Source organism: Haliotis cracherodii, unplaced genomic scaffold (assembly GCF_022045235.1).
Source record: "Haliotis cracherodii isolate W230 unplaced genomic scaffold, xgHalCrac1.p SCAF_1, whole genome shotgun sequence".
In the NCBI taxonomy this organism is placed as follows: Eukaryota; Metazoa; Mollusca; class Gastropoda; order Lepetellida; family Haliotidae; genus Haliotis; species Haliotis cracherodii.
The window spans coordinates 81,333,410-81,361,389 of NW_027266264.1; the positions used below are offsets into that span (position 1 = coordinate 81,333,410).

A 27,980-nucleotide genomic window follows, 5' to 3' on the forward strand; every position below is an offset into this window, starting at 1 on the left:
GGTAAAGCGTGATCTCGCATAATCTCGCTCGCTCCAGGAAGCTTTGTCTGCCATTATTGCTTCAGGCAAATTGTATTATATTCCAGTTTATTTACTAAATTAGGCGAATTTGAATTGTTTATCGCGTGAAACCATTATAGTAAACCACAGTGAGATTCACAGAAAGATATGGCAACGGCCGCATTATCGCCTGGGCCGTCTGGATCTGCAGGTTTGTGTCTGAAATTAAGAGCCGAATGAGTGTAAACACAGAACTGACATGAACACGATCACAAAATCAGCATCCTGTCTGGTCATACCGAAATATAAGATGATATACACGCTTGGATAAAATATATTGATATGATACGTCTCTCGGACTTTCACCGTATCAACTCAGTGTGTTCGATACACAGGACCTCTATTTTGCTTATCGAGGTTATCCTCAGAGAAGTGTAAAATGGTCAACATGGCTAAATTACCATACTATCACACATCAGCAGGATATCAGTTAAGTGAAGACCAGTGACCTAATCATCAATTTACTATTCATTAAAAAGATCCAATAACACGTTTGCCATACAGCTGAAAAAAACATTATCAAGGACAACACATGTTATGACATCCTCCAGTTATCTCTTTTCTCTCATATGAATTAGCTTTTGCTTGAATGTTTAATAATGTGAAAAAAGAAAGACAATGGAAATGTTTGATAGGTTATTATGTTCATTATTGATACCTCTACTGTTTTCACTAGAGTAAAAATGTGAAAGAGACAAACCTATAAAATAAAAAAAAAACAATTTAAAAAAATGTAATATATGCCTTTTGCTATCCATATCCTATGATGCATTTTCTTAAGAATGTAAACAGAACTATGTGTAGCAAAGTAAAATTGTGTTCTTCTATATGGAAATGTTTGATGTCTTGAATGACAAAAAATTACAAACAGGTGTAAGCACTTTCATGCTGAAATCAACATAGTGCTTACTAACCAGGAGCATAGCATGTCCTTTGTAAATTTTACGGTTACGAGGATAGTAGTAGGGTTTGAGCATGTTGAGTTCACTATCCCCAATATTTAAAAAAAATATTTGTTGCCCCAAAATGCCATTTCTTTGGATCAAGAAGACAAATTATTCATAAGACATTTCTTAGATATATTAGCATTTGTTAGAACAGTAAAATTCATTAAAATTACTGGTAATGAAAGTTTATTATATCTTGTGATTTGACCGCACTGCGTAAGCTTCATTATTGTTATTATATTTCTATGCACCTTTCTGGCATGTGCATATTCACAGGACCATACTTTGGGCGATATGAAGTTTCTGTTTGTGTGATCACCTAAAATAAGTTAGCTTCTAGTTGTAGCCTTCTATATCATGAATACAATTAAGCATGAAACTGAAAGTCAAGGGTCAAGTCAACCCAAATGTTAAAGTTAAAACTTTAAGGGTTCCCTAGATTGTAATATCATTGAGAAGACCTCAAGGACCCAAACACTGCATAGTACACTGACATGGTTGAAGCTGGCTAGGCTTTGATTTTTAATTAGCGGTCATGTCATGTTAATACTTGAGGAATGTTTAGGGGTTCCCTTGATTCAAGTACTATTCCAGAAAATGTAAAGGATCCAAGGATCCTCCTTCGTAAGTTAATGTTTAGCACTGTTTTAAAAAAAGTTGCTTTCACATACATTATAGTTACAAGATCACATCCACAGTATACGCCTGCAATCTGAACAGTATGTTGTCATTTTAGTTGTAATACAATTGCATGGAAAGTTTGATTATTTGATTTTTGTTCCTTAAGCATGTTAAGTATTGTAAGGACTCTTATATTTTATCAATGTTGAGAGGGCTACTGTGGTTGCAGGAAGTACTACGTGAGAGTTTGCAAGTTTTCACTACTAATTTCCATTTTCAGGCACACCTGATAGTGGTAAAGGATCCAGGAAAAGAAACCGAGGGAAAGAGTAAGTTTTTCATCACATGTGCCATCCTTTTGGTGTAAACATTTCAGTAAAAAAAATAATTTATTATCTAATGTATAATTATTGTTTAACAACATGTGTTGAGAACAAATATGCATAAAATTGCCAAAATTGTAACTCCGTTTGATTATCATGATTATAAAAAATCCATGTTAGGTGATATCTGTAAAAGGTCATGGTTTCCTTAGACCTTTTTATCCAGATTTTTTGTGTTGAACGTTGTTGAAGCAAGATCCATTTCAAATCATGTGACGAGAACAGCTGTAGTTTTTTTCTAAAAGAAACTCCAACAGCATTGTCGGTTTAATAAAGCACTGAATCCCGATGACTTGACACAAATAAATCTTTGCGTTGGGTATTTAAATCTTAAGTAGGCTTGATATATGAAACCTGGGAGTTTTTTACTTAAAATTTTTGATGGCATTTAGATAGAGATGGGGATGGGCCTGCTTCTTTCTTTGCATGTGTAATACAAATGTTTCCTGTCATGATATGCTTGCCCAATATATGTCAACTTACCATATAAACCACAACAGATTAGATCTGTACTATACATGAATCTCAGTTACGGAAGTATTAATCATGTTTATGAAACAAACAAAAAACAAGAAATTGTCCACATTTAGCTTGTCAATTTCAACTTCTTTTTTCACACATATACTATTGGCTATGACAAAGAAATTTTTCTCCGCTGAAAGTTGTTTACTAAATTTGTGTGAACCATTATTTAATGTGTTTACTGTTGTAGGTCTGATGATGAAGACAGCCAGGGAGGATCTTTCGGCAACAATCTGGAGCAAGCTGATAAAGAGAGGTTTGCTAGGTTTGTATCTGACAAGTGTTGTACGCTTTCTGTGCATGACTTGTAGGTGGCCTCTTAGCTCTATAGAATAGAATAATGTGTTCCAATATTGAAATATTCTGAAGTCTTTTTAACTATTCCCCAACTAATACTAATTACTAATACTAGAGATGCTAGTTTCCAAATATTTGTACTATGGCATGTTTTATGAATTATTAGATTATATGCTGAATATGCATTGATAGGTACAGTTGAGCCCCCTTGTGTCGAACTCCTGGGGACCTGAGAAATAGACCTTATTACTGCCTGACCTAGCTGTCAGACAACAGAATGCAAACGTACAACATTATTCCGTTACTCAGACCTATCAACCGTTTCTTGTGTTTCATGTTACATGTTTCATGTATCATGTTTCAGTCATTATCGTTATACAATACATAAATTTAAAGTTGTCCTAAGTTGTGTTTTTCAAACATTTTGAGTTGGACTTATGAGGATAAATGTAAACATCTTTGTAACCCTTGGGACTGTAAATTGAGTTTGAGACAACAGAATTTGACACATTCAGTTCAACACAGTTCAAAAGAGTCAATTTGGCGGAATAGAATGTGAGTTTGACACTGCCAGGTTTGGAAACATCCAAGATCGGGACGATGGGGTTTAACATACAATATTGGTTTTCTGGAAGGCATCTGAATTTTTTGTTCATGTGATGAGAAGTCCAGTGTATTTTACTCCTGGTTTATGAAGATAAAGATGGAATGAATGGATCGGTTGGGGACAAGGTTAAACACCTTGATGATAAATCTGTTTTGATACCAGCACTCCAGATACTATTTTGAACCATTGAGCATGTTGAGTATTTACTCACTACTTATCATTCACATTGTGTATTGATAGTTTTCTTTGGGGACCAGGGATAGAAACTAACAAGTTTGAGTTTAGTTCACTCGTCCTTATACTGATAACATACAGCAAAACCCTTAAAAATGGCAAAATTTCTTCTGGTCCTAATGGTATCTTAACTGTTGGGCATTTTGACAAGGACTATATAACTGCTGCCAATTTCTAACACTGGGGACTCAGTATGTTTTTATCCCTTTGTGACAAGTCTATTGGGCGTTTTTACACCAGTGTATAAACATTTTTCTTAATAATTCTGCCTAAAATGCTGTTTCAGGTGACTTCTAATTTGTATCTGTTGGTGGGCCCAAGTCACATAAACTCACAGCAGCGATATGAATGTGTAATTAACAATAAAGCCAGATGTAGCGCTCTTTCATGCATTATCCATGTATGTGCAATGCCCGCATTTGATAGTAAATAAAGATCTGAAAAGAAATACAGGTATGCAGGATAAAGTGGGTAATTATGCTGAGTGTTGTTATGCTGTTAGACTTTTGAGATTGTTCATGCATTTATGTCCGCAAGCAATGAATTGGGTATTGGGGATTTAGTTTGTGTATTTTATGTAAATCCATATCTTTCCTGGAGCTCTCTTACTGGCAGGTCAAATGTGAACACTGGAATATATGTTTTATCTGTTACATATTGTTTCTTGAAATGATGTTGATTCTTTTATGGTTCAGCCAGAGTTGTTTTATGATTATAAATGTTATTGTTTAGTGGATTTTCTGGTTCCAGATGCTAGAGGTTAAGCACAAATGGTTTTGAGGTCAAATACAAAGAAAGCAAAAGGTGTAAACTTGGTATCACAAGTTCAGTATTACATATCAGTATGGTTGTTTTATTTTCTTTAAGGGCTTGATTTCAATTAAGATTAAAACAAAGGCAAAGTTTGTCAGCATTATTTTTCCAAACTGTTTGCTGTCTCTATCTCTTTCATTTTGGTTTTATCATCAGTTGTCTTATCTGATAGCTGAGATAAGAGGGAGTTAAATGTGTATTTATTTGTAATCTCTGATCCAACACATATGGTACTAATTCTCTGGATTGCCTTGGACTGACTGAGGAGAAAGGGTTCTTCGTAGATCTGCTGTATTGATGTGTTCAGACGATGGACTTTGGCATGTGTTAACTAACCCTGAAGCATGATCCCCCCCGGCTGTCAGAGTACACTGTCCCTAATAATGCTTTCCATGGGTAGATGTAGATAGGCTGTTGCAGAATGAACAGACAGGCCTTGTTAGTCATTATTGTGCTGTCGAGAAATAAACGGAAATGCCAAGTATTGTGTTGGAAATCGATGGAACCATACTTGTTGAACATTTGAATTGCTTAAAAGCAATGTGCAGACTTGTTCACCCATGCAAGGAATTAACAATTTGTATTTCTCATATTGATTAATAGGAGCATATTGAAACAGTTACGAGCAGTAGGTCAATTTCTTCTTTTCTTTTGCCATTTCCCTCAAATAAATCTCATGTAGGACTCCGAAAAACAATATCTGATTGATAGGTTTCCCTTGTAGACCAGACAAAGATAGTGACTTTTGGAAACTAGCTTTAAAGTAAATGATTTTCAGAAAATTGCAGTGAAAGCATTTTTCTTTATTTTCGACAGTACTTAGTGTTAGTGGTACAGATGCATCCTAGTTTGAACATCCTTTGCAAATTAGTTATGGTCTCATGTTTCTAATGGTCATGATGGGCAAATCTGGTGCAACTTGGTGATAATCAAGATGTCTTTAAATCTGTTATGTCATGTACCATGTATGAATGACTCACATCTTCATATTGCTGTACATGTAACATTGCTTGGACCAGATGAAGGGTGAAGCTGCCTATTTATCAACAAGCTATGAGAAATTAAGGATTTTGTATAATTCATAATTTTGATTATTGAGAAGCATCTTTCAAAAGTTACACATTTAAGAAAGAAAATCAAGCAAAACATGGCTTGTTAACCCTGCACAGAAACTTCAATGCAGTCAGCTTATTGTTCACATGACGTAGTGTCAGAAGTCTATGATGTCTTTGTTCTGTTCAGTGTGACATCATTTCACTTCAACTGACCAACCATCATTGACAATGATGTACAATTGCTCAAATGTACATGCGGAAATATCGGAAAGCTGTACTCAAGCATTCTTACCTTATTTGTAATATATTTGTTTTTTGTTCACACAAAAAAGTATGTTCAAACATTTTACTAACTTAGAAGCTGTTACTTTCTGTTTAATGCTTCAACTAAACATTGAGTAACAATTGTTCATCTGACCTATGTTGAAGTTATGAATATTATATTTTTGTCGTGATGTGTAAACCTGACTGAATGTCAGTATCCTAGCAGAGGTAGACACCATTCTTCATATCTAACTGGTCCAGACTAATGTGTAATGTGAAATAACTAGAACTAGAGTCTGGGACTAGTGGATGGCATGCTCCAGGCATGTCCCTTGAGCATGGTACATGTAACCGACCCCTGCTGTAGGCAGCAGTGTGCATGTGGGCATGTCGGGATGATGCATGGGTATACTTGTAGTTTAGAACCTTACCACCTTTGTCCAAATTAACAAATATTTAAAAACTCATATTATTGTCCTCATATCCACCTGGAAGAAAGTTAATCAGTTTTGTAACATTCAATTGTAATGATATTATTTGTCTTCCGACACAGATATGTGATAAAAGTTAAACATGCCCAAACAGTCATCAGTATTTTACTTGCTACAGCTTCGTTTTATTATCACTGATACAGCCTGAGATATAATTGACAGATCCAGAGAATAAAGGAATATGTAATTTAACAGGACAGGGACTTTTATAATGTTTGTATTGTTCCATTGTTACAGAAGATGAATGTCATGCTCATGATTGTATGTCACACTGTAAGCATGCAGGGGTGGAAATGTGAGCATCCAGTGAAAGGTGTACATTAACTCGGAAACCAGCGATGTTTCTAAATGAAATATGACTTAATGTTTTATTGGACATTGACTTCTACTCCAGGCCATAAAACTGTATGGAAGTTATTACTGCTATCCTTACATCAGATAGGCCCTGTTATGCACCATAGAAAGAAAGAAAATTGTGATAGCCGGTATGAAAGTGTATCAATATTTATGTAGGTTATTTTGCATCTCACTTGAGCTTACATTTCTAACCATTGAATGCTTGCCTGAAATAACAAGCAGACCGCTACATTTGTGAATAATGTGCGTAGTACGCTACTTGCCAGAGAGAGTCACTGTGAGATCGAACGGCGGCGGCGGAACAAGATGACAGCTTACATCAACGAACTATGTGACATGGTGCCCACCTGCAGCACCCTGGCCCGGAAACCAGACAAGCTGACCATTCTCAGGATGGCAGTGTCACACATGAAGACACTAAGAGGTAATTCTCACTCGGAAGGGCTAGAATTGATTTTTCAGGATAAAGTGGATTGAAAGTGTTATCAATGGGTGAATATAGTGGAATTGTTTTGTTTAATACATGTATACATGTTACTGTTTATTTGTAATAAAACATGATAGTGTACCTTACCATTAAGGCTCAGATGGGTAACTCGGGTATTAGGTCGGGTGGGTCACTATAGCCACTGCAGTGGTTACACTTCAAGTCGCTAATGTTTGTATTTCTTTCTGATGATGCCCACATTTCTTTGACTTGTATATGTTTGAGTAAAGATAAAGTTCAGTCAACTTTAGTGTATGTATGATCTGATCGTGTGATACATGTATCTTAATAGTTGTTGCCAGACATTTTGTTCCCAACTCTTGAGACCTACAGTGGGTACCCGTGTAGGTTTGGGTAATAGGGTTCGGTACTCGGGTAGTAAATTTGGACTTGTTCCAGCCCTATTTACGTCTTCTCTGTTAGTTTGTAGAATGTCATGTTGGCGTTTGTGTTTTCATGAGAGATAATGAGTGAGGAATGTTTTCAGGCACTGGCAACACTAACACAGATGGATCGTACAAGCCATCATTCTTGACAGACCAGGAGTTGAAACATCTTATTCTCGAGGTAATCTATTTGTCATACGTGTATACTGGTTCTTGGTTTTCGGGATTGTACTGTTACTCATGCCTTAACCTGGCCTCCAGTGAAACACAGTTAAGTCAAAAAAATATCTTTAAGGGTAAAGGAGAGAAAACCAAAATCATTCCAAAGTTACAGGGTTATCTCAATACTAATGAATTTAGTAAGATAATTTATAGAGAAAAGTTGGCCTACTATATTCTGTATGCTTTACAAACAAGAGTATAGAGAGGGAAAAACGTTAGATTTATAGGACACTTCAATAACTCACAAAACATCAGCTCAATGAGCATTAGCAGAAAGACTTATGAAGTTAAAAATAAGGTTGAACATAACTATTCGGTTAAGTTATAGTTAATAATAACTTTTAACTGTTAGATAAAGCTATACATACATTTTGGTACCCCCCCACCATAATTCTTACGAAACTACTACCTTCATCATTGCCTTAATTCTATATTTTAGCTGCAATCACACTAAAAGTAAACTTTCAGATTTTCAACAGAAGTCCTCTTGACTGTCAACTGTACATTATTAGTCGTAGCCCTAATAGCACTTTGGATTTTCCTGATGCAACTCCTGACATATCTTGGTTTCCTTATTCATCCGTCCAAGTCGGAGTTGAATCCTACTCAGAAGTGAGTTTATAAATGACATCAACATTGCTGGAAGTTACATAAACAGTACCGGAAGTGACATATGTACAGATGACTCTTCATTAAGATCTGAAGCAGTCCAAGGATGTGAGAATATGATTCTACCAGACTTACTGCCGACTATGCAAGGGAGTTACAAGCGGCGGAACTCACCGTTCCCACTGGTTTATTCTGGCAATGATGTAATAAAAGTAGACGATTTGTAAGAATTACCAAAACAATAGTTATCATTGTTAATAATTCTAACAATACTACATCTATTACATCAGACTTACTCCCTCCCACCTCACCAATCATCTGTCGCTAGTGAGGATTTTCCCGCCTTTGCACATGGAAGAGGTAGTCCAACGTGCTGATAGGGATACGACTGATAATGTTTAGTTGACAGTGAAGAGGACTCTGTTGAAAATCTGAAAGTTGTAGTGTGATTGCAGCCAAAATACAGCATTATGGCAATGATGTAATAGAGGTAGTATTCTTTGAATTATTGACAATGATACCTATTGTTTTGATGGTCCCCAACTTCAGTATAGTCATTATATATAGTCCAGTTTTGGAGCTTGTATTTTTCAAAACATGTCACATGAATTTTTAATGATAGCAATTCTAATCTGTTGATTTGTTTTCAGGCTGCAGATGGGTTCTTGTTTGTTGTGCAGTGTGATACAGGTCGTATTATCTATGTGTCAGACTCCATCACACCTGTCCTCAACCAATCACAGGTAGGGCACAAGCACTAAACCCATGAAGATTTGGTTTAGAATAGGTCTCTAGCAACCCCTGCTTGTTGTAAAAGGCAACTGTGCTTGTTGTAAGGGGCAACTAATGGGATCGGGTAGTCAGACTCACTGACTCGGTTGATGCATGTCATCCTATCCATCGTAGATCGATGCTCATGATGTCAATCACTGGAATGTCTGGTCCAGACTTGATAATGTACAGACCGCTGTCATATAGCTGGAATATTAATGAGTGCGGCGATATAGTTCTAATGGTGAAAAAAGCATACTCATGCATGCTCCACTCACTTTCTTTTTATAGTCATCTAATTTTTTCAGATTTTAAATGTGCTACTCAAAATAAGTTAAAGAACACTGACAATTGGAAGGCTGTGTGTTGCAATACCCACCAGCCTTAACAGATTAAGTATAGTCATATAAAAAAATTGGTTGCTCTTTAACTTCTTTTGAGTAGTATGTCTACAAAATTACATTGACATGGATTTGACGTTCATGATGATGCAATTCAGTTCATGCACAACTGATTTGGTTTCAGTCTGACTGGTTTGCAAATGTCTTGTATGACCTTGTTCACCCTGATGATGTGGACAAAGTGAGAGAGCAGCTTTCTACAACCGAATCTCAAAACACAGGACGGATCCTAGATCTCAAGAGTAATCTCACTTTAAATTATTTAAATCATCATTCCAAATAAGGGACCCTTTCCAGAAGTTGATCTTAGCACTAAGACGAATGTTGTTCCCAAACTTAAACATCCACTTATAACAATCATATCTCTAAGATCAAATGTGGAACAGGACCCAGAGTCTTAATTTTTGTGGATATATTGCTTTTACTTCTGCATGCCGAAGGCATACAAGCTTTGTTGTTTTATGAAATAGTATTATTATTGATGTTGTATGTGTATGACCATTATTTATAAATTATATGAAGTGTTTTTCATTTTCAGCCGGTACTGTGAAGAAAGAAGGCCACCAATGTAAGTTTTTCAAATGCCAGTTTTTTAATGAGATTTGATGCTGATGTTGGTTAAAGACTATACCTTAGTCCCATTAGCACATCTTTATATCATGCTTATTGAATGAATGGACCCATGAAGATCCGGGGTAGAATAGGTCTTCAGGAACCCATGCTTGACGTAAACGGCGACTATGCTTGTCATAAGAGGCGACTAATGGGATCGTTGGTCAGGCTAGCTGACTTGGTTGATGCATGTCATCGTATCCCAATTGCATGGGTCGATGCTCATGATGTCAATCACTGGATTGTCTGGTCAATACTTGATTATTTACATATTGCTGCGGGACCCGAGAAGATTTGGGGTAGAATAAGTCTTCAGCAACCAATGTTTGCCGTAAAAGGCAACTATGCTTGTCGTAAAAGGCAACTAACAGGATCGGGTGGTCAGATCCCAATTGCGTGGATCGATGCTCATGATATCAATCACTGGATTGTCTGGTCCAGACTCGATTATTTACAGACCGCCAGCATATAGCTGGAATATTGCTGAGTGCAGCGTTGAACAACAAACCAAACCAAAAAACTTGTTGCTTAATACATCTTATGAAATGTATAGGTTTGTGAGTGAAGTCTTCATTGTCGTTTTCAGCATCTATCCGCCTTTGTATGGGGTCTCGTCGTGGCTTCATCTGTCGTATGAAAATGGGCAATGTACAAGTCGACCCAATGACAGCTAATCACACAGTTAGGATACGACAGAGAAACACCTTAGGACCCTCCCATGACGGCAATCATTACTCCGTTGTCCACGTCACAGGATACATCAAGAATTGGCCACCATCAAGTAAGTCCTTTTGTAAAGAGTTGTTCATGCACATAGAACAGTGCTGCACAGGTCAAGGGAAACATCTCAGTATTCTCAGCAGACACTTAGAGGAGGATTCCATATAGGCAGACAATCGGAAATAAGTAGTACCATATTTTCTAGAGTATAGTGCACACTTTTTAAAAAAAAAACCAGCTGTGTAGAAGGGGGTGCGCATATTGCATGGATACATATATGAGAGAATGGATACATATATCATAAATGCCATACTTTGACTCGTTAAAAGTCATATCTGTTATAGTTTGACGATTCTATGTCAACAAGTCGTTCTCATGATCAGATGCGCGGGAGCCTCGATGGTGACTGGTCAAACTGGTTCCATGTGAAAAATAATCACCAGCAAAAGGAATCAGCTGCAACTAAAATAACAAGATATTGGAATATATTATTCCTGATAAAAAGAAATAGATTCAGATACAATTTTGGCCGATCCTTGCATTAAAATCCTGTAAATTTATGTCATTGGGTGTGTCTTGACCGAATCACTGGTAGATTCAAAGAAAACGTGTGTACAGCTGATTGCTGTTTCCCTGCAGTCAACTAACAGTTTCAGTCCACTTGTTCTTATAATGATAACATATAGCAAAACCCCAACAAATGGCACATTTCTACAAGTCCTTATGATACCTTTACCATTGAGCAGTTTGGCAAGGACTACAAGACTAGTGCCAATTTCTAACGTTGGCAGTGTGATGATACATATCTAAGCCTTACATTTGGTTCAGTAGGTCTGCAGATGACTCTTTTAACTGCACAAATCATAAATCTCTTATGATGAAGTAGACATATGTATGACTCTAAACTCTGATTACATACAATTAAGGAATGCTGCACTGTAATTCATCTCTTTGGCATTGATCATTACCTATGCATCTTGTGACTTGTCATGCTAAATGTGTATTAGTTATTGCGTCTCTCGACTGATAATAACCAGTCGCAATAATCGATTAGAAATGCTGGTTACAGGTGTCCAGATAGATCGCCAGGATGGTGATGAGCATGGCGGAAGTCATTGTTGTCTTGTGGCCATTGGTCGCCTCCAGGTAACTAGCACGCCCAACTGCAGTGACATGCTTGGACCTAATGCGTCCTCGGAATTTATATCACGGCACAGTGTAGATGGAAAGTTCACGTTTGTGGACCAAAGGTAAGTGCAGTTTGGATATTTATTAGGATGGTTATATTTTGTTCAACATGGTGAAATCATTTGTATCGTTCCCCCCAAAATGCCTCAGTGGTTTAATTGATAGTGTGTGTGCCCGGAGAGATTGAGGTCAGTCTTTCGATCCCAGAGAAAAGATGTTACTTGTTGTTATCCTGCTTAGCACATGTTAATAAGAGGATTAAAGAAGGACTGGTCAGCTCTGAGTCAGTTTTATGTGTCTGGGTGCGGGGGAGGGGCACGGGTGGCCCAGTCGTCTAAGGGGCTGTGATTCGCTGTGCAGAGTTGCATCCCTTGGGCACGCCAGAAACCTATGATTGTGGGTTCGAATCCCAGTTCGCCCTGATTATGTTTCTAGGTTGTCAGCACCATTCCCGTGCTTGTGGGTTCACCGAAGTGGTAAACATCTGAGAACTGCATCACTCCGGGCTTTGCTCCCACATTAAGCTGACATGCCGTGCGTGATTTAACTGGAATACTGTTAAAAGTGGCAATAAACCAAACTCACTCACTCACTTGGTGGGGTGTCCACTGCAGCATGGTATCATCAGTGGGCTAGCACTATAAAATCCATATATGTGCTTCATTGGTGTTATAGGATAGGTATCCGAAAGGAATCTGCAGGGTTTGCAATATGATAGACACATTGACATAATTGTTTTTGACTGTACTAAATATGTTTTCAATTTTCAGAGTAACAGCTGTGCTGGGTTATCAGCCTCAAGAGCTGCTAGGAAAGTCTGCCTTTGATTTCTACCATCCTGAGGATCAAGCTCATATGAAGGACACATTTGATCAAGGTAGTTCATCATAGGAATGCAAATAATTTGAATTACACTTTAGTTTTATCCTTTTGAAGGAATATTCAACTTTCACTCAGCTGGAAAGATTGATGGTAGGAGCAGTTATTAGCAAAATCAAACTAACAAGGATATGGTTTTGTGGCATCACTGATGCTGTCTCCTAAATGTTGACATGAAACCATGCGTTGTGGGAGATAGCACCTGGGATTGTGTGTTGAAGGCAAGTAAACTCAACATAGCAACGTTGCAGATTTTAGTACTTTAGGGCATACTTAATCATACTTAATAATTTCTAAACCAAAAAATCTGCCACTGGGAAATAAACAGCCCTGGTGTTCGAGGCACTACAAAATTTAATTGGATGTATGGGGCTCTGTCTGCCAGATTTCCGCCTTGGATTATTTAATTGCACAACAGACTTTTCTGTCGCTCATCCGTGTCCACATCTTATGTCAACTTACGCATTATTAGTAACAAGACCTGTGAAGATTCAGGGTAGAATAGGTCTTCAGCAACCCATGCTTGTCCTAAGAGGTGACTAACGGGATCGGGTGGTCATGTTCGCTGACTTGGTTGATGTCATTGTATCCCAATTGTGTAGACTGATGCTCATGATGTCAATCACTGGATTGTCTGCTCCCGACTCAATTATTTACAGACCACCGTCATATAGCTTGAATATTGCATTAAACAACAAACAGACAAGCAAATAAAAGTAACAACAATGAGGATGCATTCAGTTGTCTACTCAGGGGATTAATCCGTGACAGGCATTCATTGTGTGGAATAGGAGCTCTTGTGCTCAAACAGGATGGTAGTCATAAAAATCAGGTTTCAGATTGTTTATTGTTATTTAATTATTCACAATGTCAAGATCAAATGTCACTTTCAGCAGTGTATGCAATGTTGTTATTCTTGTAGGAATAACAAAAATAGCTGAAATAGTGTATGTACAGCAGCTAAGAAATACAAGATAGACACAGCAAACAGTTCTACATATCTGCCAATGAAATCATTTATCATGCACAGCTGTGGTGGTAGCTTTAGGCCACGCCCCCAAATAAGTTGTTTTGGAAGCTGATAATGGAGGGCATGATTTCCGCACTTTCACTTGAACATTTAAATAATTTTTACGAATATTATGAATTTCTCTCTATGAAATTGACTAAATGTAACGAGGAATCTTGATATTCACAACAAAATCACAATCATTTCTTTTCAGTTTACTTGCTCTTTAATATTCAAAGGTTCATCCCTGAATTTACCTGTTATCCAGTCTGTTTGGTGGTGGATCTAAGTCTTGCCTAAATCACAACACATGAATATTATGTAGAATAAGATCCAGTATAAAAGAAACAAATCATGTTTAATCTAAAAACATCCATCTTTCTTTGCCCTTTTTTTACGGCTAATGTATCTAGCTGTATATGTGAGTTTGTACACTGCTATATGTTATTGTAACTACGGGAGGATGAGCAGTGTTTGAAATAAAAAACAAATTCACAGGCTGGCATCAGGACCAACAAACTTCTGAAGCTGCAGGCCTTGACTACACTCTTCAGGCCCTCATTTTAAAAAAGACCCACAGCTTATTGTGATAGATAAATAGACACATAAATTAACTGCAGGCCTTAAGGACCCATACAAATTTGAAACTATGGGCCCGATACAAAATCTACCTTCCATGGGCTAACAGGCAGAATTCATTTCGAACACTGAGGATGAGGTAGACTTGTTAAAGCATGACATCTGTTGTGTCACTCTACTGTAGTTATGCTGTATGTGTCTGTCTTCCAGTGCTGAAGTTGAAAGGGCAAGTGATGTCGATCATGTACAGATTCCGAGCCTCAAACCGAGACTGGGTGTGGCTCCGCACCAGCAGCTTCAGCTTCCAGAACCCCTACACTGACGAAGTCGAGTACATTGTCTGCACAAACTCATCAGCAAAGTGAGTAACAGGACCCTTGCGGCAGTGAGTGGGAAGAATAGGTTTTCAGGCTGGGGTAGGCTGGGTGGGGATTGCCTGGTTCAGAATCAAGTGTTTTGAGGCCACCATGAAAAAAAACTGAAGAAAAATTCATTCACTGTAAAATTAGAGTATCCTACTATTTGTGCTGGACATTATTTAGTAGTCAGTGTTAATGTGTTCTCTTGGGGCGGTCGGGTAGCCTAGTGGTTAAAGCGTTTGCTCATCACGTCAAAGACCCTGTTTCGATTCCCAACATGTGTACAATGTGTGAAACCCATTTCAGGTGTCACCGGCCATGATATTGATGGAATATTGCTAAAAGCCGTGTAAAACCATACTCACTCACTAATGTGCTCTCACTTTGTGTACTGGAATGTCGAACGGTTACATACTTGTTTGAACAATCAATACAAAAAGGAAAAAACACCACCCACCCACACTATGTTTTCAAAAGCCATTGCCTGAGAACCAGTTCTTTCTACTTTTTTTTTTTAAGCCTTATGCGTGTTGAAGTCACAGTTTGGAAGTGAAATCATGCACCGTTACATTCTGAGAGTTGCACCAAATTGATAACCAAATTATTCTGTCTGTATAGGAGTGTCCAGCAAGGTCCCTCCGCTGCAATTCCGAACCCAGGTGATCAGTCTGCGGAACCCACTCCAACCATCAACACATATCCTGCCAACCGCACCATGCCAACAGACATCCGGAAGGATTACAATGAGGCCCCGTCTTATCCCTCCGACACCAGCCGTTTTATTGCCCCTGATGTGTACTCCCAATACCAGCAGCCCACAATTAGGTACCCCAGTCATTCTTCCAGCATGGGTCTGTCCCAGACCTCCACAGTGCCTTCTGTAGGACCGGGGATCATGAGGAGGAGCCCCGCCCAACCGGCTGGCTGGTCAGGTGCATATTCCAGAGAGGTGAGTTCAGACTATTCTGTCATACAGACCCTGAAACACATATATCCAATACAGCCCATACAAGTCTATGACAGTTGGCAAGCCTTACTGCAGTTTCAGGAAGTGGAGAGCATACAATTTCTGTTCGATATTCAGAGTTGGGGCGTATGATTTGATTGTAGATTCTGGCTCACGAGAGATTCTTCTCTGTGTCATGGCTGACGGTTATGTCATCGTGACCTGGGAACACGGGAACATTATATTGTTAATTCCATTGGTGCTGGAAATATTGCACTGCAGTTATCCCCTGACATTACAAAGATTAGCAGGTACTCACAATATTGCTTGCCCACTTTTCATGTTTTGTTATGGATCATAAACATGACATACATAAATAATTGATCTTATGTTTTTTCTGCTATTTGGTCATGTTATAGTTAGACTTATGAGTGTTATGATAGTTTGGGTTTTTACAAGATAATAATTGACGGATCATTCACTAGCCCACCTAAACTTCTTGAAATAGTGTAATATGGAACCATGACTAGACATGATGTTTAGATTATAAAATACTTAATGTCATGGCCAATATCATAACTGAAAAGAAATTTCAATACAGTGATAGGAAGACCGAAGATTTTGTATCTCTAATAACTAATGTTCGTTTCAAGGCGAGTTCATGTTGAGCTGATGTGATTTAATGTAATATTTCTCATGATACGAAACTATGGCTTTGTAAATGTGCAGAGTGGACCAGACTACATCGGGGCTGGAGCAGGAGCTCCCCAGGGCTACAGTCAGATCAGCCCCAACACCAACTCACCAGGTAAGGCCGTCCCGGCTGTCTCAGCATGCTCTCCCAACCTCTGTATATCTCCGCTAGACGTCCAACCCCAGTCTGTCATCCTTAGTGCATTGTGTCATGTGTGTAGTCAGTACCTAGCCTATACTTGTATTACTCTACTTAGTTCTTATACCATTCTCTAAACTCATCACCAACAGCCCAAACTATTGAAGGTGTGTACTAATGATGCAGTCTGTGACTTTAGCCACTGGTCTCGACGCCTGAATCATGTTATATTATTTCAGTCTAGTACATGTAAAAAGTTATGCAAACATACATCCACTAAGATCTACCGAAGATGATGTCAAGTGACATGTTCGGGCTAGTAGACACAAAAGATTTTGGAACAGACTGTAACAGCACACCAAATGGTCACTGACTGTTGAGCTAAAAGCTGATGCATGCCTCCTCTCCATCATTTACCACCTATGATAAAACAACAATTCACTATGCAGTGTTGCATGCCAGGATTGTGGATACGAATCCATGCATCGTGGGGACTCGGGGTAGAATGTGTCCTTAGCACCCCATTGCTGGTCGTAAGAGGCGACAAATTTTTCTTCCTTGAAAAGTGCTTCAAATTAAGTCCAAAGATCTGTAGGAACCCTGAATTTAAATACCGTTCAATTTCTGTTATTTATGAGTCACGATATGGCTGAAATATTGCTGATGTGACTTTATGTATTAACTCGTTCACTCACTGTTATTTACAGCCTATAACTGAAACAAGTTGCAGACCTGTTTACTTCCCCCTAAGGAATTAAGATTTGTATCTGACATCAAATCTTTTGAATCCCTGATCTATTGTAGAGATCTAGACCTAATCTGATCTTCAACAACTAACGTGGAGAAAAATGCCATATTTTCTATCTGTCCCTTTGCCGTGTTCGAAATTGTTTCCAAATCATTAAGTGATACACACAAGGCTGACTTCCTGGCAATCTCATTAAAATAAGATCTTAGTTCTCACTCTCACTAAACAATGATCTGAGGACATCCCATTACGGGTCACGTCAGAACGAATTTTCACGAACTTTGACCAACCACTGAAATGAGTAACAAGAAGTCGACATCAGCCAATTAGAAAGCGGCTTTCTCCAGCTTTGCGACACTTGTTTCAACCTGGCGACTTCCATTTCAGACTACCCTTGATAATTATGTTTACACAGTTCTCGATTAAAATTTTGAAAACTGAACAAACGAACATTCCGAAATGTCTAATATATGGTTTATAATGTATGGCAGTGCTTCCCACGTACTTTGCAACACCTCTTCCGTTCATATAGGCGATGATTTTGACGGAATCAGTCGAACGGGCCGTAACTGTCGTTCGGAATACCCCGTGTTAACGTTTTCGAGGTTGCATGATTAGAAAATCACTTTCATGATCTGGTAAGTGACGATCTGATTGGTTGGATGAAAGGTCGTTCTGACGTGATCCATGATGGGATGTCCTCAGATCATTGTTTAGCGATTGCTAGAACTAAGATCTGATTTTAATGAGATTGACTTACTGGAAAACCCTTTGTGTATAGAACATATAACCATTCACGTGGATGTTGCTGAAAGCATTGTTGATGCTATTTGTTCCTTGTGTTTGACAGTGCTGCTGTCTGTTGTAATGTCCTTGTGTGTTGTGACAGTGTCTCTGTTTGGAACGTCTCGTGTTTCAGACCTACGGGATGGCATTAACTGTGATGGGGACATTTTATTTCACTTCAAACAAGTGTTGATAAAAAATATTGACGTTTAAGTGAAGTGCAATAATCAAAACCGAATTTGCAGTGGCAACTCATTTATTAGATGGAACAGCTCAAGTACATTTTGTCAGTCGTTATTCAACCTTTAATTATATTGATCATCGTTGATTGTTTGGCATTTAATATATCTATGCATGTCAATGTGCACGTTTTGTAGAACAGTCTTTCTAGAAATAGCATCCTGCAGTTTTGGCTGACAGCTTTATGAAACGTATAAAGGATATTGTTATTGGAGCATGGTAGTGTCTTTACTCCTGTCAAGTATTGAGTCATACTCTGCTTTCCGATATCTGCATGAACATTTTCTTTGTATATCAGTAATTCATTTACCTACCTAAGATTGGAAATTATTGTTGTAACCGATGTTGAGTATAGTGAAATTTTCTCTTTTCTTTCATTTCATGTAAATGGAATACCGGTTATTTGTGTTAAATTTCAGTCTGAATTTAACTGTTCTGTTATATTTTCTGTGATAACACAAAGTTAACATGATGAAGTTAACAGTACCTGAAGGCTGACATTAGTCATTTTGAAGATGGTGGCAAAATATAGATTACACTTCTAGTCTTAAGAAGGAAAATTTTCCAGAAAGCTCTGACTTGTGTAATCATAGTATTCTTATAGGTTTGTGCCCAGCCTTACGTGCCAATAAATCAAAAGGTATGTTTGAAAACTTGAATACAGTGAGTGTTTATGTAATGCTGCACTTCCACCAGTATTGAGCTATTGCATCTATCGCTGTAGTGGGTCCCAGCACCGGTAGTGCCATCCCAGCAGGTGCCCCATCCTGTCAACACCTCGCTTATCGGTCCTCCTCCACAGGAAACCCCACCCTCTGGGGACAGTGGCAGCAGGGGACGTCCAGTGATGTGGCAGCAGCGGCGCAGGCAGCAGCAGTGCAACAGCAGGCGCAGCAGCAGGCACAGCAACAGGCACAGCAACAGGCACAGCAGCAACAGGCACAGCAGCATCAAGGGCAGGAGGAGTTCAGTGACGTGTTCAGAATGCTGGATCAACCCGCCTCAGAATTCAACGACTTGGGAATGTTCCCCAACTTTACAGAATGAATGCAAGGGATTTTGGGAATTTCTAGGGAATTTCTAGGGACTGTATGAACAAAGTGGGAGCCTGATGGTCGACATGGGTACCAGTGAATTGGAAGACAGTATTCATTGAGAGTATTGTGTGCAGTGTTGCCATCCAATATTTTTGTTTGGACAAATTGAACATTTCAAAGTTGGTCACATGGTAACTAGCAGTACTGAATATCTTCAATCTGGGTAACACATAGCAGCGTTTCTGTGGTGATATATTAAAGTAATTTATTTATGAAAGTGAAGATTGCTGGTGATAACTTATTAAGCTGATATGATATAAGCATTACTGGTTCCCTTTTTTGCACCAATTTACAGATGATTTTGTTGTATGGTACAATGAGATACCATGAAATTGTGTAGCCTCTCTCAAGAGAAGGTTGGCAATGATTGAAAAAAGGCGACTGACATTCAGTGAAGACAGTATCATATCAAGAAGTTCTGAAATGGCTAAAAAAAAATATTTGAGATAGGGCTGTATTATTTTGAAATGCTTCATAATGACATCTCTATCATTAGAAATAAGTGGCTAATTGAGAAACTATTTGATACAATGTCATGAAAGAGTTTTGTTAACTTTTTGAAAATTGTTTTCTGGTTCTGATTATTTTGATTATATGTTTACTTTTAATGGTTTGCTTATTGATGCTAATGAATACATCATACTCAATGTTTGTTCTATTTTTGGAAATGTTTCCCAATGTGGTTTGTTTTTTTAGAGAAATGCGAGGAAATACTTGTTGATTGTTCATTTAAAGGTTTTATTAACTTGTACAATCCAGTTTTATGGAGTCAGAAAATTCCTTGTTACCTTTATATCACATTAATGGAAAGGCAGTTTTGGGGAAATGTTTATTTAATATGATTTGAACAATCAATACGCATAATTTCAGATCACATAATGCCAGATGGTGTCCATCTCTTATGCTGTTAATAAGAGTCACACAGAATGGGCATGTGATGCACATGGATGTAAAGAATCGACACTCATCTACAGTCACAGACCTTTTAAGCTTGTCGTCTAAATCAGTGTTGTTTAATTCTGTTGAAATATTTATCCCACCTATATTTAGTGTTATACATTTTATTTCTCTAGCGAGAGAAAGGTGTATGTCAGTATTCAATATTTAATTTGAAAACATGTTTTATCTGTTTTACATTGTATGATTTGACAATTGCTAAATGATATGATTTGTTCACAGGCACTTCACTGCAAGTAGTTTGTGCTGTCAAGACAAATGTTAAAGGTATTGAAGGAAAAGGGATGTGTTTCAGTGCAACTGGGCTATGGTTGCAGGCCCTGTATTGCACCTGAATATAGCCAGAGTATCTGACAAGTTGCTTTAGTGGCTATCTGGCCCAAATGAGATTGACCAAAACATCCCTTTTAGCCCTGAACTAACCACAGGCGTATTGTTAGAGTCAAAATGTGGACATATTCCATCTGAGATGGAGTGAGTGAGTAAGTGGTGCTTTAAGCCGCATCAGCAATATTCCAGCTATTCGCGGCTAGCATCTGAGATGGATAACAAGTTCCTGATAGCTAGAAAGACATTTTGGGGGTTATTTATATTATTGTTTTATTGCAAGTAAAACGTACAATGGTAGAATATAACCAGGACAAACTGTATTGGTATCCTGAAGATTATGTGGCAACATTGTAGGTGTGCAATCTCAAATATTATGTGATTTTTTAAGAAAGCTTTAATAGAATTGACCACAACAATTCATGTGAAACATGTAGACAGTGTTTATAGTATTTTGTATCATCTATTGAAGTTGGAGTATATTTTTGTACTTGTTTCTGTTTGGATTAGAAATGTTTTTAAGTGCATTTACCCTCATTTATCACCATTTATAGAAGCATGCAGTACAAGCTTGGACTCCGACAAGGACGTTTGTTTGAATTGTTGTTGTTGCACATGATATCATATTGGATAGTATGTGCCATATATATTTTATGCAATTTAGATATATATGCTATGGATATTTACAATATTATATTTTGCATTACATACAAGCTACATTATATTACAATCTGTCATGTTTGGCTCATTTTCTTGCAAGCCACTCTTTATTTCATCACTGCGTTGATTCTGTTCTCAGACAAATGTTGCATATGGGATTATGCAGCATGGCTGCTTAAAGTACTATTTTATATTTGAGGAGCTTGTCTTAAGCTATATGCATACTGCCTATTTTAGGGTCTTAAAGATACACTTACCTCCATTGTCTTTACATGCCAACAAAATAGTTGTTTGTTCAGGTCCTCCTCCATTGGAACTGCCTGTAGAATGTCTGTCTGTAGATTTTATCGTTAGGACTTGTCTCATGGCTGCTGTTCAGAGCACAAAACTAATCAAAACATAACAGTGGCTGTCGGGAAGATTTGACATAATTTCATGTGATTTAACAGGTTGTACAAATACTGCACTTTATATATCCTGGAAGAGTGGTTAGTGTAGTGGGTAACTGTGAGGAATATGTGATGAGAGATGTGTAACATGGATGTGTTGGATGAGCTGAAATGTCCGACATGGCCTCCTCACAGCAAATGGTAATCATTGTAAAAAAAATAGCAGCCCTCATCAGATCAGATAAATGTGGCACAGTCAGAATGGCAACATGTCATATCAACATGAGCAGTTTGCAGTTCCATACCATGAGTCCAACAAATGGCACCAACCGAGATGCATGTCAGATTTATAGTGCTAGCCCACTGACACACCATGCTGTAGTTTAACATGGATACCCACTCTGTGTACTGACTCCAGTCCTTGTTTTGCCCACTTAGAGGTGGGAACCAGGTAGAGTAACAAGAACCATCTTTTAAGTCATTTTGTATGACATGGCAACCTGCTCTTGTCCAGGCAGACACTACCGTAGGTAGGGCTGGGGTTTGACAGCACATTGTACAAGCCAACTCTGAGTATACCCTGCTGTGATATGGCTGGAATATTGGTAGTACAAGGGGCATAAAAGTAACTCACTCACTCACTATGGCATGAAGCTATGAAGCATTTGATGCCGACATGTTCAGCTTGTCTTGTACTTCCATGTTATCATGTGTGTTGTTTTTGTTATTGGTTGTACTGGGTTGTATCCGTCTTCAGTAGCGTCTAGTCACAATGTTGTACAGGTTGTCCTAAGTGCTCCTCACCTTTAGCTGGTTTTAGTAATGTAAATAGAAGAAGGGTAGAGATTATAAAGTTTATGGTTATTTGATGGAGTTCTATGAATTAGTGCTTATAGTATCATCAGAATTTTACTATGTTGATCAGTTGATTCTCCACTACTCAGGATTTTAAACTGAGTTGAATATGAACATATCAATTGAATTGATATTACCAAACTTTCACATACGGTTTTGTGGTTAATGCGGAAAGAAAATTGTCACCTTTGACTCTGAGTGACAAAATTCTACATGATCCACATTGATGGAGTGAAAAATAATTTTTTTCCATTGTAGCCAAAATTGTCCCCTTCAACACTGCATTAGTATGAAAATTAGACCTCATTTTTTTCATATACATCACAGTGTATATATTGTTTCTGTACATATGACTCATTTACACTGAGAAGTTCTTTATGTGTATCATACACAGCCCAACTAGGAGCCTAGAGTTAAGGAGCTCACACCTTTGTCTTATAGTAAGCCCATAATAAAGGCATGTTATTCTGTTTTAATGTCTCAAGTCTTCAGATCTCACCCTATCCTGTTTTCTATGGGGCAGCATGTATCGGACTCATGGAATCAGCGTAAATAACCATGTCTGCATTATATAACACTGCTTGGGACAACTGTTGCGTTGTGACAACCCAGCAGTACTGAAGTTTCGAGAATTCTGTAAGTGATATTCATTCTTTGACAAGGATAATGGAATTAAATAAATGAATTGATACAAAGTATCGAATAAGTGTGTAATCTCAGTTGAATGTCAGACAATTGCACATACACATGCAGACTATGATAACGAGAATGACAAAGCATTCAGTTCGAGTGTAATTTTGAACATAGCTGTAGCGTTAGTGTGGGGGACATGCCTCTGCTGGAGTTATCTTGTGAGTAATGTGATCCGAGAAGTTTGGTGTTACTTCTCACCATTATCATACTGTCTTCATGTAGTCATATCGTCTCTTTCTCTTAATAAAACACTGGCTGTGGAAGAAACCTTCTGTTGTTTGTATTCTGAAGTCATTCACCAATGATCAACTGTAGGAAGATCACACCCAGGAAGCTATGGTTACTGAAGATGTAACAGGAACAATTTCCTGACTGTGTAACCGCGGAAAGGAATTCCTGTGCACCATACAAAAGCATCAAAATAAAATAACCATGGATTTTTCAAAATTATGCATGACAATTGCAATGATGTACACTTTCTCAATATTACCTTTGATGACCCTGAAACTGTTCATGTATTCCATGTGTAAGAAATTCGTCACATATTCACAGTACACGCGGGACCAAGTCAATTTATACAGTAACTCTATGCAATGATTTAAACAGAAAAGAAACCGTTTACTCCCATTATGCCACGGCAATCCGAAAATGAGCGGTTGTGTGCCATTTGGAATGCATAAAACCGGAATTGCACAAAGCGTTGTTGCAAAACGATTTGGTGTTCATCTAACACCATACAGCCACTCTGGGGTCTGAACCAACATACTGTACCCGTGAAGGTCCGGGGTAGAATGGGTCTTTAGCAACCCATACGTGCCGTAAAAAGCGACTATGCTTGTAAGAGGCGACCGGATGGGGTGCATGGTCAGGCTCGCTGACCTGGTTGATGCCACCAATTCTTGCTGTAAAAGGCTACTATGCTTGTCGTAAGAGGCGACTGACGGGGATCGGGTGGTCAGGCTCGTTGACTTGGTTGATTGCATGCCAACGATCCCAATTGCGAGGATCGATGCGCATGATGTCAATCACTGGATTGTCTGGTCCAGACTCGGTTATTTACAGACCGCCGTCTGAATAGCTGGAATAGTGCTGAGTGCGGCGTTTAACAAACAAACAAACAAACCATACAACGTGTGATTCAAAGGAACACTGGTCGTGTTGGAAATTGAGAAAGACGTTCAGGAAGATGTTAAACACAGATTACAAGGCTGAAAGGGGATACATGTTGACGTGAGGAAAGGGGTTCTTAATTATTGTTTGGTACAAATGGTTGGTACAAACTAATCCTCTCAAAGAACATGTACCATTTTTGTTTGAAAAGATGAATGTTGTTTCAACCAAGGGATAAATGGATGGCTATATAGCATGTGGCAATAGAATAAAAGTTACAATGAAGAGTGGTATCAGAGCTTTGGACTTTGAAGGACTTGACGAAGCAGGGATGGCGTGATGGGTGTAGTTCCTGCGAAAGAAGACGAAAACGTCTACATCCTTACTTTTTTATGTGATGTACATTGATCTCACCGTGCCAGTATTCGAATTATTTTTCAAATTTAGATATATATAAAGCGTGTGTTTGTTTACTCCGTAGCTAACCCAATTGTTATCTCCCAATTTCAGTGTGAATAATATTTTTGTTATTTGTTCATTTCACTGTACTGTTAATTTCACTATCGATGTTTATCATATCTTGAATTTTGACACCTTTTTCTTCTTCTCCCATATAATGATCTCACACATTCACAAACAAAAGGACAGCTGATAGAAAACAATCAAACATGCGCACAAGTATGCGATACATTTGATAGAAACTGCGATCAAGCATTGTAAGCTGGTGAGTAATTGAATGATCTCGTACACCGCAATATTGCAACCGAATAACAGTTATATGGACCAGGAATTGGACACACTTAATTGTAAGTGTATAATCCACGCCCCCCGGGTACGGTGACACGATCGGCCGGGCGACTTAGTTTACCCCCTCTCTCGTTAACCATCAAGACACCATTCATGCCCACGCCGTGATATAACTGTAATACTGTTAAAAGCGGCGTTAAACCCAACTCACTCACCATTCATGCCCAGGTCACTGTGTACAACCACCTCATGCTGAAGACAAATATACCACTGTACTGATACTTGCATTGGTTGGAAGGTTTCTGTGCTTGAAAACCTAATTATTGTCGCATCAGCAACTGTTTATTAGCGTACAAAGAGAATATATATCTTACATTGACTGTAAAAGAAATAACATTCGAAATAATGTATACTCTGCAAATAAAGAAACGCAAAAGTAGTACAATCGTAAATATCTGACAGAGTATTACCGACATCCCTACAAAATGAATACCAACATGAGCTGGTCAATTCTGCGTGGATTGGGATTGATTTGTGTGAACAGAATGAGGTACCGCAGAAATTTGGTGCAAATTTGGAAAAACCGCCAAAACACAACCACGACTGACGGAAGCCAAACGCAGCAACGCCTGGTTTTTCCACGTCGCACTATAAGATTGGAACCGTTGTCAGACATACGGCACAACACGTGACCTTCCCAGATCCGGTCGACTACGTATCACTACTAGAGCACAGGATAGATGGATACGGCTACGTTACTCACTTTACGTGAAGGAACCACCACGGCCACCTCTACAACTACGGCAATACCAGGAGTGCGAAGGATATCAGACCAGACAGCGAGGAACCGTTCACGCGCTGAAGGTATTCGCGCTAGACAGTCAGTTCGAGGTGTCATTTTGACGGACCTGCATCGTCGGCTGCGAGTCAATGGTGTCACGATCACAGAGCATGGCCACAACTGCGAAGAAGACAGGTTTGGTTCAGTCACGTTTTTCAGTCACGTTTTATGCCCCGCGGGGCAGAGTTGGTGAACATTCCCCATGCTGGTTTGTCTAACCTAGATTCGATCATTGCAGGCCGCCGTCTTTTCGATGGACTATTGCTGGGGCGGCGTTAAACAACAAATAAACAACAGTACCATTGGCTTGAACACCATTAGTAATGTGGACAGCTGTTTTTCGGACGAGGAACGTCCGTCTACATCCGTACAGTCCTCCATGATTCCTTATTCTAGAAACATGTTAAATCCGGACGTTGCACTTGGGTTGTCATCGTCCGGATAATCGGGGTTTTAGTTAGCATACACTAAACATTGGATGTATCCATCGCCTTAGCGAACGCTGCAGTCATGGTTTGCCTGTCTACCATTGTACGTGAATGATAAAGGACAAGCTGGGTACACTATTTATCGATTGTCAGAACATTATTTCATGGCTTGACTTCAACTTTCCAAAAGTCAACTTTCCCTTCATGTCGAGCAATATTCCAGCAGCTCCAGCCTTTGGCGTTTTTATTTCACAACTTTTGAGATACATGTACAATCGAGCATGCTCTTTCTTCCAAGTTTTCAAAGTGTGTCATACAACTCTTGTTCGGATCTTGCTTGATCAAGGTTACAACATACAAGGCCTCTGTGAAGCTTTCAAAAAGTTTTATGGTAGACAGGTGGAGGACATTTCCAAATTTAACGCATCAGTGACAAAAATGATATCCGATGCAAATCCCTATTTTGACTTTTACCATATGTTCCCGTTATTTTTTCAGGTGAACAATTGATTTTCCTTTGCATGTGTTTGTGACAGGTGCCACCGGTGTGGAAGGATACGCTCACCTTTTCGCGAACACCTGGTATCATTACTATTTGATAGTGATTCATAAACACATGCTCATGATACAGTCGGAATCGTACAATCGACTCTGCCTAATGCCGATATTTCTAGTGGATATGGTAAGGGTTTTGTCCCTTTATTTTCCAAGGTGGCATCGATTGTTATAAATAGGTTTAAATATATTCAGCCTTTAGAAGAAACACGAAAGTGCCACATCGAATCAATTATTTGTTTAAAGGAATTTCCCCATCCGTTTTCACCCAAATTATTTATAATATCTATTTTGTGTAGTGATCGTCTGAACCCACAAAGGTGGCTACAAATATCTGTTAAAAATTCAAAACGTTCATTTTGGAAAATTAGCAGTGTAGTGGTATTTGATAAAAAGACTAAAAAGAGAATTGTTTCTCGGACATCGGCGCGTCACTCCAAATTCTGCGCGTCTGTCACTTTTATTGCCAATAAAACATTCTTCAAATGTCCCGCATAATATAAACCGGGCTGTTATCTATGTTCGACGACTGACGTTGTATTAACGCCCGACTTCTGTGTTCTAAGCTGTGTCTGTTGATACCTTTTGTTGGGAAAGATATACAGTGTTCTTTCTCATCACTAAAAGCCCTATACCTCCCAACTCGCTTTTGAGAAACATTATTTTTTATGCGTCCTAAGAGGCTCCGAGTAAAATATATGTTGTATCTATTTAGTTCAGGATAATCAGCAGGTTGCGCTAGACGTTCAACTGTTTTTTTCTCAAATAGCATATGCGATTAGTAACTCTGAACATATTTCTGGGTAGTACATCTGCACTGACACATTGTTGACTACACCTTTAGGAAAGGCTGCCTTGATTATTTGTATGAATGTTACGTTATCCATATATTATTC

General features: G+C 38.6%; 1 protein-coding gene across 7 annotated transcripts; it reads left to right on the forward strand.

Annotated features, from left to right (window-relative positions):
* The first annotated feature begins 27 nt into the window (after window positions 1–27).
* Window positions 28–23,659, forward strand: LOC139444701 (aryl hydrocarbon receptor nuclear translocator homolog). 7 transcript variants are annotated; one of them, XM_071225663.1, is made up of 15 exons: window positions 28–211; window positions 1,909–1,957; window positions 2,724–2,798; window positions 6,903–7,075; window positions 7,626–7,705; window positions 9,006–9,098; window positions 9,652–9,769; window positions 10,066–10,095; window positions 10,726–10,920; window positions 11,914–12,109; window positions 12,818–12,924; window positions 14,725–14,875; window positions 15,492–15,822; window positions 16,549–16,627; window positions 19,150–23,659. In XM_071225663.1, the coding sequence occupies exons 1-15, from the start codon at window positions 169–171 to the stop codon at window positions 19,470–19,472; spliced, it is 2,043 nt and encodes a 680-aa protein (XP_071081764.1). In that variant the 5' UTR covers window positions 28–168; the 3' UTR covers window positions 19,473–23,659. The 7 variants fall into 7 exon arrangements, with proteins under 7 accessions (XP_071081764.1, XP_071082238.1, XP_071082002.1 ...); XM_071226137.1 differs by having other exon boundaries at window positions 19,228–23,659; XM_071225901.1 differs by having other exon boundaries at window positions 11,929–12,109.
* Window positions 23,660–27,980: the final 4,321 nt, after the last annotated feature.

Bases quoted from the DNA above. Each gene is read 5' to 3' on its own strand.
- LOC139444701 (XM_071225663.1), top strand. From the start codon at position 169: ATGGCAACGGCCGCATTATCGCCTGGGCCGTCTGGATCTGCAG. The intron at 212-1,908 runs GTTTGTGTCTGA...TTCCATTTTCAG, and splicing joins TGGGCCGTCTGGATCTGCAG to GCACACCTGATAGTGGTAAA. The intron at 7,706-9,005 runs GTAATCTATTTG...ATTTGTTTTCAG, and splicing joins TGAAACATCTTATTCTCGAG to GCTGCAGATGGGTTCTTGTT.